The sequence below is a fragment of the Mandrillus leucophaeus genome, unplaced genomic scaffold (genome assembly GCF_000951045.1).
Source record: "Mandrillus leucophaeus isolate KB7577 unplaced genomic scaffold, Mleu.le_1.0 Scaffold1132, whole genome shotgun sequence".
NCBI lineage: Eukaryota > Metazoa > Chordata > Mammalia > Primates > Cercopithecidae > Mandrillus > Mandrillus leucophaeus.
Genome location: NW_012099566.1, coordinates 213,073 through 227,066, shown reverse-complemented (window position 1 = coordinate 227,066; position 13,994 = coordinate 213,073). Strand labels below are relative to the sequence as shown.

The window sequence follows — 13,994 nt, the reverse complement described above, 5'->3', positions numbered from 1 at the left end:
TTACAAATGGGTCTGGGAATAGAGTAATGAAGAGATGAAAAGGATGTGCTTTGAAAACTACAAGTGCTTGCAGCTCATAGCACTGAATGGGTTACACGCTCTGAATCTTTAGTTAGCAACCACTGTTTTCTAAAATGAAATAAAGAGAAGAAAAGAAAAAAAAGGGAGAGAAGCATGAATGTCCACATAGCTTTTCTGAGACCAAAATAGGCCAAGCTAATGTCCGGTAGTTCACCTAACAGAAACAAAAAGAATAATTCACATGTAGCAAATGATAGCTGGCTGTGGCTTATTTTTTACCTTTATTTTTGTTTTTAATCCCCACTAGCAGCTCCTGATTGTGTCACTTGATAACGTTTCCATTCTAGATACGAGGGGGAGGAAAAGGTAAAAACAAACACATTGTTTGTTGATTTCACAAAAAGGAATAATGCTCAACTGTATTCATGTCTGGTTGGCTCCTTGGTCATATTATTCCTTACCTGCCACACCAATTCCTGCCTCAGCACCTCGGAGATGGCACCTCCCCTTGCTGCTTCCATTCCTCTGCTGGACACATGCTGAGGTTTTTATTAGCTAAAAATCCCAAGAGGCAGAAGCTCTGTGTTGATAAAGTCAATAGCTCATTGCATGCTGCTGGACAAGCTCTGACTTTTAACTCTCTTCTGCCAAGTGGCAGTCTGCAATGTCTTTGTGGAACAGACGCTGTTCCAGGTGCCAGGGAAACAACTGGGAACAAGGAAGGCAAATATCTGCACCTGAATGGAGCTTCCATTACAGCAGGAGACAGACATAAACGCTATAGACTTCACCTGGTACTGCGTACTTGAGAGAATGAAAGCTGATTGCAATCAAAGAGGATGGTCAGGGAAGGTCTCCCGAAGAAGGTGACAGCAAATAGTAACACCTACCTAGTTGAGTTATTAGGAGAATTAAAGCGTCTTCTGTGTTAAAAACATCTGGCGAACCACTGACACAGGGTCAGAAGAAATGGCTGGCCATTATCTTTCAACAATAAATTTACAAAGCATAATGAAATATAACTGAGTTTGAGCTGCTCGGATTTGGTTCTTGTATGAGACAAGGCGATAATTTTTATTCACAAGGCCATGTGCTCCAAAGAAAACAATGCTATCACTGATACCACCTGCTTATGGAGAGAAAAATATGAAAGCAATGTCCTCAAACTTCTAGCTGCATCTGTGCTTCTGCCTAAAATCTGGTATCCTAAGTAGGAGAGAGGTTGTGAATTATCAGGGCTTTTGCTTGATACTTATTTTCACGGATCCAATGCCTATACTGGCTCCTGCCAGGGACTGTTTGGCTCAGCACTCTACTTCTAGCTAGCATTGTGATTACACAATTTGTTGAATGCAGGAATAAACTTGCCTATTTATGACCAATGTCACAGCACATGTCAAATCTCAGTGTCACTGGGCACTTTCCCTAAAGGTCTACAAGAGGAAATATGTCATGCTTGAGTTAATGTTAAGAGGTTGATTTTTTAACCTGGAACTATAATTCCAAATATATATCCTTATGTTAAATCAGTTTTTTTTTTTTCTCATTTATCTCCAATGTATCCACAAGAAATTTCCACAGTAGCTGTTCTAGCCTCTTTCTTCCTATTGTAGCTATACTATTCCTTCTGGTGTGGAAATCATATCAGAAGCTTCCCAGGAAGCATCTTCCAGGTTGTGGTTCCCTGGACGGTCCCATCTCAGCTCAGTTATTCCTCCCCTGGCTTTTTGATGACCCCCAATCAGCAGAGTTAAAAGAAATTGTAATCACGTGGTGAGAATTAATGAAAAAGCCTTTATATTGGATTCCTTGTTTTTCCAGCAAGGACTTCAAACCCTGCTAACTGCAGTCTTACAGCCCTTGGAGGGGGCCGTAGCTCACCATTGTTCTGTTCTCAGCAATCCCAGTGGGAGCTTATCTGTTTTCTGGGAGAAGCAGAGCAGCCAGATGAAGAGATGGGGCAGTGCCAAGGAGAAAATGATACTCAGCATGCAGTGCAGATCCCTCCCTCCCCTGTTCCCTGCTGTCGGTCTGCTGCTTAGAGGGAAAGGTGCCTGGTGGCTCTCTGATCGCCGTCCTTTCTTCACATTCCTAAGCCTTTTATTTGGTGAAAGGAGCATCTGGCTGGATAGCCTCCTCCTTATCCCAGGACACTTCCCGAGTCCTGTCTTTTGGCTTTTTAATACCTTATTTTCCCCTTATGACTGTAAAGTGGACAGTGTATTTATGATTGAAAATTGGCTGCTATAGCAATATTAATTTTAAAAACAGAGTTTTGGCACATATTCAGTATTACTATGGAAACAGCCGTTTCTAACAATTCACTGATAAGATATAGTTCAAGGACTGAGGTCTGTGTGGGAGGTTTTTACCATCCACCAAATTGACGATCTACTTGTCAGAATAGCAATTCACAAGAACTGCTCTTCGAAGTTGTATTCATTTTTAAAAAATTTAGAGGATGAGCATTCAAGAGATGCCTTTATTTTGCTTTATATATGTAGACGGAAGATAAATATTCTAACTGGCGTGTGAAAGACACAATGTGTTTAAAGTAATTTTTCCATGAATCACTAATTCTCTTAATTGCACATAATGGTCTTACTTGGTTATTCGATGTAACGCTAAATACACACACAGACACAACTAGTTTCAAAAATGCACATATTGAAGCTGGAATGTAACCTGTAATCAATTGGCACATTCAAACATTTTAACTTGCCATCTTAAACTGTCTCCACATATTTCTATGTAACTGATATACATACAACTGAATTCCAGGAAAGACTTGAAGTAATTCACTGCACTGTAGTGTTTTCCAGGAGCCAGTTTTTAACCCCAAATATTGCCTCCATTTTTAACCACAAACATACTTCTGTTGGTTTTATAAAACGCAGAGATGAGAGAAAGGACCTCAGGGGGGTGATGGTGGCACCGTTAGTTCTTGAATTCCCTCACTTTAAGTCAAAGCTTTCATGTTTGCACCTCCATTCACTTGGAAGTATGAGGTTATATTTTCCAAAACATCCTGCAATGCTTCATATTTTTTCAGGACTCCTTCTGATATGTTTATTGTCTTCACATTATTTCAAATGCTGTCATTGGCCCTAAATATCATGAAAGATAGGTCCTGATGCTGACAACAGAATTTGTCTCATTTCTTTTATTTCCAGCTCATTTTGTGTTTTCCAAATTAGATGAACTCTCAAGCAATTAGTAACAGTTGATTCTGATAGGCCCAGATTGCACATCCTTCTACCAGCGCCACATCAGCACAGTGAGAGTGATAACCCAAAGCACCTCCTTGTTCACAAGTTCGGCCCTGAGTGGATGGTAGGAGTTCTGAAATCCAAACAGGATCAAGAAAATCAATCAGGGGAAGGTCACTCGGGGTAATAAACAAGAGCAACCACATGGATCAAAGTTCTCGTACTGTGTGTATGTCCTATGAGAAGCTCTTTATCCACTGAATGCTATAATTCTCAGAACAATTCTAAGACATGGGAATTGTTGTCCCCGTTTAGTATACTTAGTCTACATATACTGTGGGAAAATGGTATGCGAGCGGAACTCTTAACCACTTCATTACACAGCCAGGAGTGGCAGAGGTAGGGCTACATCCCAGGCCTTGAGTTTTCTTTTTCATTATTATGACATTTCTGAGAGAAGTGAGAAAACAGTAAATATCGGCTAAGTATACTAAACAAGTAGCGAAACTGGATTCAAATCCCTTTCTGTCTGCTTAGCAAGTGCATGCTGTTTCTAGTTCCCCTTCAGAAGAAACAGTATGAAATTTCTTTTCTGGGATTAAAAGGAAAACACACATTAACGTAAGGTGCTACGACATTCCAGCATACAATAATCAGGATGGAAGTTTCAAAATAGGTTTTGATGGTTTCACCATCGAATACCACGGCATAACCTTGCTTGGGTCCTATATAGGCCAGAACCCAGTTAATGTTTCAGAATAAATTCTCTTTGAGGAGAACAAATGAAACATCTATTTATTTTATTCTGCAGATATGGAGTTCAAAGTAATCACAGTTTAAATTAATCATATATACAATATACATGTTTAAAAAGTGGTTAATATGATAACTGACTACAGATAGCAGCATGTCATTTTTTAGGGGAAAAAAACAACTTTACATGATATTTATAATTAATTTGAGGTATGTCTTTTCAGGAAAAGGTTATTCAAAAGCACAGTGTTAGAGCACAACCAATCCAAATAGGGCTGGCCTTAAATCTCGTCCTGCACCTGGAGGCCTCCATCGTCAGTTCATGTGTCCCAGCACTTTCAATTATCAAAAGATCCATCCTAGTGCCGTGTATTTTAAGCACAGTTGAAGAATAGTGGAGCAAAAAAAAGCCTTTCAACCATGGGAATTTAAAAGCAAAGGGCCCTGAAGAGGCGATTTCAAAACCCTACTCATTCAGTTCACTCTAAAGCTTAATGACATGCCCTATTTGATACAGTTAGGGGAACTCGTTCATCAAAAACTTTATATGAGACTGGGAATTGCAATACTGGGTTTGTAGGTTTGCTCCCTTGGTCATACTGCAAGGTCCTGAAGGAATTCTAGTTTATCTTTTAAAAGCAAGTAGAATTAGGGATAATGATAAATGGTATACTAATGACTACTACTATGTTTATGTATTTGAGAACTTCCTATAGGCTGTGCTTTTTGTATTTTGCATTCTTTGTGTTTTATTTGGTCCCATCCTTTGAAATAGATATTAATATTCCATTTTATAGGTGATGAAAATGAGTTCCTCAGAGGTGAAACAACTCGCTGTGTTTGCACAAGTATTTGGCAGAGCCACGAATCAAATCCAGGTCTCTGCCTATAAAGACTGATCTCTTAACCACTTCATTACACAGCCAGGACTGGCAGAAGTGGGGCTGGATCCAGGTCTTGAATTTGCTCTTTTATTTTTATCACATTTTTAAGGACAGCAAAGCAATGTAGATGAAGGACTTGGTTTCTCAGGAGTCCCAAAATACGTGAAACAGGTCAGCCCTCTGGTTCCACCTGAATTGGGATACTAACAAGGACTCAGGACCCACCCCCATGAGTCCCTCTTCCTCTCCTGTTGCAGAATAGCAGATGAGAGGATCTAGGCAGCCTCAGTTTACCCAATGTAATCAATCTCAGGCTGAATGAGAAGAAAAGGGCCTGGAAAAGTTTAGAAAACGGAGACAAACCAAATGATTTTTCTCCTGTGTGCATGGGTGCGGACACTCCCAGCTCTCTCATCCAGGAGAACTGCCATTTCCTCCAACAGATGACATAATTTACCAGACCGATTAAGATGAAATCAACATCTAAGAACAAGAGTGTGCATTTTCTAAAGATCACTGGATAGTACTAAGGTGTTTTGCTGGTCAGATTTCATCTGCCCTTCTGTGTCCCAGCCTTTTGACCTTTCAAGCCCAACTCTATGGTTCTGTTCCTCTTTCCCAGGCCAGAGTTATCTTTATTGATAAAACATATAATTATTTACAAAAGCATGGCCAGACAGTATGGATGGAGAGCTTGCCCTCTAGTTGACATAAACTATTTTTCTAAAAAACTACTGAACTCTCTCAAATTCTACATGCTTTACTTCAAAAGCTCCAGTCATTGGAGGATGAAAAGTTGCCATAACCCAGAATTTTTGACAGTATTGTGAAGGGGAGATGGGGTCGTAAATGTGTTCCTAATGATCTAATAGTACTATATTCTTGAATGTCTCCAAGGCACCTAAGACCAGCATTTCCCAACCTGACCTCATATTCTTCCTACACAAACCTCATGTGAACCCAATTTTTCCTCATGTGAACCCAGTTACAATGATTGACATCCCAATCCACCTGCTCATCTAATGTGGTATCACCAGCCATCTTCATCCTTCCTCTCTTGCCCACTACCCCACACAGTCTGACACGGAGTGATGCTGAATATACCTCAGAAATCTCTCTCAACCATTCTTTCCCTTCAATTCTCACTCCTTTGCTAAATTTAGAACTAGCTAATCTCTTATCATGACTAATAAGATAAACTAACTGCTCTGCCTCCAGTTTCTTCCCCACCTACACTATCTCCCATCCTCCACCCTGTTACCAGATCTTATCTTGTCATGCTTTTGCTTAAATATCTTCAGTGGCTCCTCACTGACTACAGGAAAAAGTCTGAGTTCAGTGTGACTTTCACATTTCTTGACAAGATCCTTCTACTTTACAGTGTTTACTCTCCCCAACTCTTTTCATCCTTTCCCAATTCAAACATACACATTCATGGTCAATGTCTTCGGTCACACTGGGTTTCTTACTGTTTCCCTAAATTCTAAGGACTTTTGTATCTTCTTGCCTTTTATATTTTGTTTTTGTTCTTGTTCTTGTTTGGAGACAGAGTTTGGCTCTGTCACCCAGGGTGGAGTGCAGTGACATGATGTCTGCTACATCAACCTCTGCCTCTCAGGTTCAAGCGATTCTTCTGCCTCAGCCTCTCAAGTAGTAGGGATTACAGGCAGCCGCCACCACGCCCTGCTAATTTTTGTATTTTTAGTAGAGATGGGGTTTCACCATGTTGGCCAGGCTGGTCTCGAACTCCTGACCTCAGGTGATCTGCCCGCCTCAGTTTCCCAAAGTGTTGGGATTACAGGTGTGAGCCACCGAGAGTGTCTCATTAAAGTGGAATTTCCTCCTTGGAGTACTTGAGCATCCATTAATCCTTCAAAGGACAATCATGTCTCATTCCAGTCTTGCTCCACCTACGCCCCAAGACAATTCATCACATCATCATAACACCTATCTGTAATGTATTATGGTTGTGTGTGTGTGTGTGTGTGTGTGCGTGTGTGTCTCCCACTTCTCCTATTTCCAGAATTTGAGCTCCAGATTCCAAACTTGTATTTGTCTTGGTATTTTCATTTCCTTGCTCAGTGCATACTCAGTAAATGGTCAATAAGTATTGCTGAATGAATGCACAAACTAATGAACCACATTTGAACAAGGCTTATTGTGAGTAGATCCCAGACAATGCTATGAAGATATTAGAGTATTATATTAATTATATAATAATTTAAACCAAGTCACAGGGAGCAAAAAGCAGAGACTAAGGATAGAAAAGATACTTAAACTCTCTAGGATGTTAAACAGATTTCATTTGTAATAGATTGGTTTGGTAACGTGGGGATGGGTCCTAGAGAAAGCTAAATGAGAAGGTAAAAGAGTTTTCTCCTGATTTACTCTGACAGAAATACGTCTTTGAAAAAATCAGTTTAAAAATTCAAACAGTAATTGCTTTCTGTCTTTAATATTTCTATGCAACTCAGTCCCAGTTTCATGTTACCCATTGTTAAACTGATAGAGTTCGGGTTTGCTAAAGAGTGTTTTGCAAACACATCAGGATTAACATTAATCAAACCACTGTGTAAAAATACCAACTTTGAGAGCCCAGGATCCAGCTCCCTTGGACAGGGCTCTACCTGCCGCTTTCTGTTGCTTAGATGCTTGGAGTCAGCGTTAAGCGCATGCGCCTTTACAACCATTCAATTGCCATGTCGAATCCGAATCAGTGATTCCTGTGGAAACCTCTGGGCGAAACCAGCGTGTCACAGTCCCTCCTCTGTCTCAAGAATTTTTCCCACAAGACCCAACTAATTTAATTTGTTTCCTTTCCCCAAACAACAAAACGAAACAAAACTGTAAAACAACCATTTCTTCAGTCCCAAATCAGAACTTTTGGCAAGGGAAGAAAGAGATCATGAATAATACGTGGCTATAGATCTAGAATCATTTTACAAATATAAATGTGGGCTCATCTTTTGCCTTTGTTGCTACGTGAATGATCTCAGTCACTGAGATTAAGAGACTGAGCAAATACAGTAGATATTTCATGCCAAATTTTCTGACTGTAGACTTTAGATGCTAGATATATGATCACTTGCAAATGATTTGAGAATAAGAAAATCTTTCTTTTAATACCTTGGTCTTTTTACAGTACTGAGTGGTACCAGCTTGCTCTGGTTGGTCTTCATTCCTGGGTAGTTCCATTGTCCTGAATATTTATTTGCCTTTGCTGTAGAATGCGCATCCCAATGATTTCAATCTTTCCAGTTGGCAGATGACTTGATCTCGGACATTTTCACCGCTATTGGCTCAGTGACCCTCGCCTTGTTACTGATCCTCTTGCTGGCCATTGTTGCTTCTGTTGTCACCTCCAACAAAAGGGCAACTCAGGGAACCTACAGCCCCAGCCGTCAGGAGAAGGAGGGCTCCCGAGTGGAAATGTGGAACTTGATGCCGCCCCCTGCGATGGAGAGACTGATTTAAGAGCATTCTGTCCCTTCAAGATGGGGATCCACACACTGTGAATGTGATGACTGTACTTCAGGGGTCTCTGACATACCTGACGATGTTAATCTGCAACCGGGATTACACTGGAACTACAGGAATGATTCCTTTAACCACCTTAAAGACTTTCACAGTGGTTCCACTCGACACCATTGTTTTATTATGTTATATCACCCAATCGCGAAAAAAGTCTGTGCCAGTAATTTCAGCCTTATAATTAGCAAAAACATCTTCCAGAGAATGAAGTCTTCTGAGCAAAGCTCCAGTGTCTATCACTGAAACTCTTTCCTCTTTTCAACCTGGGGACAACTTTTAGTTTTCATTTTAGGTTTCTGTACTTTCTGTAGTTTCTGTGTGAACATATGGCAGTTTACACAGAAACTGTAGTTTCTGCCATATGTTTACACAGAAACTACAATAAAAAATTGGCTACATTTCTCACTTCTCCTATCATGTGGTCAAAGGTTATTGTTGTATACCAGCGATGGGATACTTCTGTATACTTTTGTCCTTCATTCATGGATTCAGAGAAAGCCATGGGAATGACCTGTGGTTCAAAAAAGTGACCCAGTGGCAACAAATAAAAATCGAAATCTGGTTGTTCTCCTTTCTGAGTACTTTTTGCATTTTTGTGACATTACGTGTGACAAAAGTAACCTCTAGGAACATTTGAAGAACCTGTTTATGAATTAGATCTTTTAACTAAATCATCTCAAGTTGGTTACATTTTAAAATTATTACTCTTTGAAAAGGGTTGGTTAAGTCAAAATGCTTCCTAGACAGAAATCAAAACAGGAGGAAAACTCATATTCTCAAGTTCGAAAAATCAAGTTCTTTTCTTCCAGCTGCTTTTAGGTAAACCAGTGCCAAACAGTGACATTGTCTAAAGGTAAGAACTCCAAAGTTAAATGTGTGCACTTTAAGGAGAATGTGTATAAGACTATGGGGTGTTTGGAGAAAATGCTGGGGCTTCTATTTTTATATTTTTTTCTACAAAGCATCTGGTTATATTTTTATATGTGCTTTGAAATATATGAAACATGCTACTCTTGTAGAATATAAATAAAATTTAAGTCTAGATGCCTATATATTCTGGGTATATGCTCAACATGTCTAATGACATGAATTTTTAAGTCTGGTCTAGAAGAATCCATCCATCTCAACTATTCAAGGATATCATTACAGCAGCTTCCCTTCTCTTCTACGTCATCAGTTTTCCCATTGTCCTGGGGCATCCCTGTCAGCACCAAACATGCTGTCATATTTCCTATCATAAAAAAGTTATCTCCTGTGGCCCTCATCTCCCTCCAGTAACCACCCCATTCCTCAACCCCTCTTTTCAGCAAAACATCTACAAAGGAGTTTTCTGTATTTTCGGTTTCCCTTTCCTTTTCTCTCATCCTCTCTTGAACTTAAACTAATTTGGCTTTTCTCATCACCGCTCCATGATCTCCACATGGTCAAACACAATGTCCAGTCCTCAGTCCTCAGCTTACCTGACCTCTCTGAAGCATTTGAAAGAATTGTCACTCCTCTTGAAATATTTTCCACACAATGGGACACCATTTCATCTTGATTTTCTTCTTAACCTCACTGTCTATCCCCTCTCCATCTCTTCTGATAGTTTCTCCTCATTTCCTTAAACTCTGCTTTATTTTTTTCCATGCTGTTTATCACCCCCTGAGAGGTTGCGTATTTTGTTGTCGTCGTTGTTCTCTATTTTCTCTATCTAGAATTTAGGTTATATGAGGATAAGAACTATTTTTTTTTTTTTTAACTCCAGTATCTCTCACCTAGAACAGGCCTAACCCATAGGGAAAACACAATAACTATTTTCTGGATAAATTAACAAATAATGAATGAATGGTGCTCAAATTTGTACCTGCCACCAGAGAAATCCGAAAGTGCCCAAGATTTGTGTGGGCTGTCACTGGATGCACTGGTCATGAAACTATCATGGCTCTGTAGCCTATCTAATGTCTTACTCAATCTCAGGCTTTTTTATCCATATCCAATATTGCTTTAAGTGTAAGTTCAAGAAGAAGCATGTCTCCAGTGTCTACAGGTGAAGTATACCATGAGCTATATTTATTTTTGCATTTCATTCGATACAACTTCTTAATAGAAGTTCATATGGAAAAGAAAAGAAAGAGCTCGTGCTTGAAAAAATAAGTAGCTGAGTTAAACACACACACACACACACACACACACACAAACTAAAAAGATCACAGGATATAAAATGGTTCTATTGGCTTAATTAATCTGAGTATTTGCTGTATTCCAGTATCTAGCTTAGAGCTTTGCATAGGAATGTATGTCCAAATACACGGATAAGTGAGTGCATGCAGGCATGAATAAATGAGTGATTCTTTCCATGTGGACACTCAAGTACACGGACATTTACAGGCTGCCCCAGCAAGCCAGATCTCTTTATCTTTGAAAAAGCTAAATATTCAATATCTAACGTCAAGAATGCTTCCAAATTGGCCCCATGAAGTATTTGTACTGAACTATCTTTAACAATGTAGACCTTGTTTTAGTGAAAAAGTATAGTATCTGCATAATCAATGATGGTGCAGCTTTTTAACTGAGTGCATTTTCAAAATTTGTGTTAGGATTGGTTTCAAAGACCACAACAAAACACCACAGCAATTCCTCTCATGCTTATTTGCAATGTGACATTGCTACCCCTCCCATCAAGAGGAGTCTGTTTGCCTTCCCTTTGAATCAGGGCTGGCCTTGTGATTTGCTGTGGCTAACGTAATGCCATGGAAATGGTGCTCTGCCAGACATAAGAGGCTTGCAGCTTCTGTTTTCGCTCTCCTGGAAGGCGACCCTCAGACTGCCATACTGTGAAGAAGCTTGGAATGAAAATAACATGTCAAAAGAGAGTTCCAGCCAAGCCAGGTGTCCCTGCTGAACCCGGCCTTAGTCACCGTGCCTGCTGGTTGCAATCACTTAGTGACCCACATGAGAACAGCAAAGGAACCACCAGCTCAATCCACAAAATCATGAGAAACAGTACGTTGTTTTAAGCCATTAGGGTTTAGAGTGATTTGTTACATAGTAATAGATAAATTAAACACAATTATTCGCATCAATGAGGCAACCTAAGGAATACGGCAATATGAGGTACTTCTTTGATTCTGATTTCTTTGCTTTTAGAACTGCTGCTCTGGGAACTGGTGGACTATACAGTATTTGTTTGCATAGCAACAATAACTAGTACATTATGAATAAAATATGACACCTATATGTCAGATTTCTCTCAGGATGGCAAATAAGGGTGAAGAGTCATTTAATCTAAACGCAGGTCCAGGAGGCGCTGAGGGTCATAGTCCTTCTAGCGCAGCTGTTTGCAGGGTTTGGGGCATGGTGTAAAGTGGACACAGCCGGCCTACTTCCTGCCCTAGGGTGAACCCTGGCCCAAGGTAGCCAATGTAAAAGGCACACATCTGGTGTGAGTTTACAAGGAGTGACAGGAAGCCTCCTTCAAGTGGACTCTCATGTGGCTTCTGTAGTCACAGTGAGTGCAAAGACAAGCAGGAAATAACAAATGACTGTGACTTAAATCAGCTGTCAAGACTTCCCCTATTTTATTCCTAAATTACCACCGCTTAATAGATCCTCTTATTTGAGACTGAGACAGGCATGGTCCCACAGTCTGGCCCTGTGTAGCCATAATTGTTATTATCATTACCAATTAGTATTATCTGCAGTAATTGAAGAGTAACAGTAATAGGGAATAGAGGTAGAACTAGAAGGCATCATAGCAATGATAATAATGATTACTATAACAACAATGAGGGATCCTTTACTGAGCCCTCGCTAGAGGCCAAGACTATCTTAAGCTTGCTGCACTAAATGCATTATGTCTCATTTAGACCTCATAACAGCCTTTGAGGGTGAAACTTTTATCTTCATTTCACGAGCCTTTGCAGACAAAGAAACATAGTTTTAAATTTCTGAAATGCCCCATTCAGGTGATCTGAGCTTAATCTGAAAACTGGGAATCACACCTGTATTGCACTGGCACATCATGATAACATTATTGGAAAATGCTTAACTGCAAGTAAGCACACAATACATAGCATCCATAGCATCTATGATTACTATTCAGATGAGATGAAGTGTTAGTAGGACAAATGACAAGCAGCAGTCATGTTTAAATGGTTTCCACACTCCCACCTCCTGCTTTATCTGCCAGACAAACCAAATAGGTAACTACTTTCCTCCTATCCTCCTTCCCATCTGTCTTATAATGTGTTTGTAAAATAAGCAGGTTTTGTGCAGAGAAAGATAATTTTTTCATGTCATTCCCATAACTCTGAATTGCCGCATGATGGTGGCCCCATCCAACTACAGAATTTAATTCATCTGTAAGAATAAAATAAATGGTACACACCAGTTGTATGTCCTCAATGAAATTGTCAGAAATAAATCAAAAGGTCTCAGGTCTCTCAGACCTCCAAACAACTAATGATAGAGGTTTTTTTTTTTTTTTTTTTTTTTTTTTTTGGTTGTACATTGTAGAGATGACTTTATTATTATGGCTTTTTTGGCCCTTTTAGGGTTACTCCTTAAACCACTTTTGATAGAAAATCACCATCATCTTTTTTCATTAACAGCAAGAAATATTGGCCCATGTATCTTGATTTAAATCATCCTTCTGATAATGATTAGCTAGCCAACTTTCAACCTGGTTTTATACTCTGCAGGGGCATATCTGGAGTGAATATGACTTTTCAAGTTTCATCCTGCTTTCAGCAAAAGTGGAGTTTTTACTGCTGTGCATAGTGATGACAAAAATGCATGTTTCCCATTTAAACCGATTATGCTATGATTTGGTACCCAGGCTTTGCTTTACATGGTTCCAGAAACCTGGGAATAGCATCTGTCTAATATATTTGGCAGTGCCTGCCTGAGCACAGCTGCTTTAATCACCAATCACAGGGTCTCCTAGGATGGGAGGCAACAATCTCCCCTTGAAAACTGCTCCCAAATCCAAATCTTTCAGTTTGAAGTGGAGCATCTTTTAGAGGTGCTCATGGTTTGCAGCTTGAGGCTCCTGGCTCAAAATTGAGCGCATTCATGGCTGAAATAAGGGAAACTGAATGGAAGCAAATATAGGTGTTATGAAAAGTCCCTACAGCATAGGAGCTCCTGGACCCCATTTTGACTCAATCCTTCATGTCAAAGATTTGGCTTCAGCATGAATTAATTTATTCAGCTACATGCTCAACATCCAGCTTTGTATGGTTGCAAAAGTCTTTTACCATATGAGGCAGGTGGTCCACAAGACAACTTCTAGGTTAGCTTTCCCATACAGAGATCATTCAAAAACTATTTTTCAAGGTCAGTCCCATTTTCTAATGCCCACTTTAAAAAGAAGTTGCTCTACATTTGAATCACTTGGGGATTTTTTTTTTTTTTTTGTAAAATATAAATAACTAGCACTAACCACCTGGAGTAGTTTAATTTGAAAATATTTTTTGCATAAAGAAAAATTAAGTTAAGCTGAACTTTACCTTAATTAAAGGTTAAAAATCATAATAAAAGTTTTCTTTTATTGGGTTTCCAAAGTCATTAGGTTTTCCAGGTCCAGAATATAGATATCCCATATAAAATATAG

General features: G+C 39.5%; 1 protein-coding gene across 4 annotated transcripts in view; it reads left to right on the top strand.

Moving 5' to 3' along the window:
• CRB1 (crumbs family member 1, photoreceptor morphogenesis associated) overlaps positions 1-8,715 on the top strand; it is a 214,579-nt gene extending 205,864 nt beyond the window's left edge. For all 4 annotated transcript variants that reach the window (XM_011995678.1, XM_011995686.1, XM_011995671.1 and 1 more), the window contains one exon: positions 8,126-8,715. In XM_011995678.1, the coding sequence (XP_011851068.1) occupies positions 8,126-8,341 (216 nt within the window). In that variant the 3' untranslated portion in view covers positions 8,342-8,715. The remainder of the gene's footprint in view (positions 1-8,125) is intronic.
• The last annotated feature ends 5,279 nt before the right edge of the window (positions 8,716-13,994 follow it).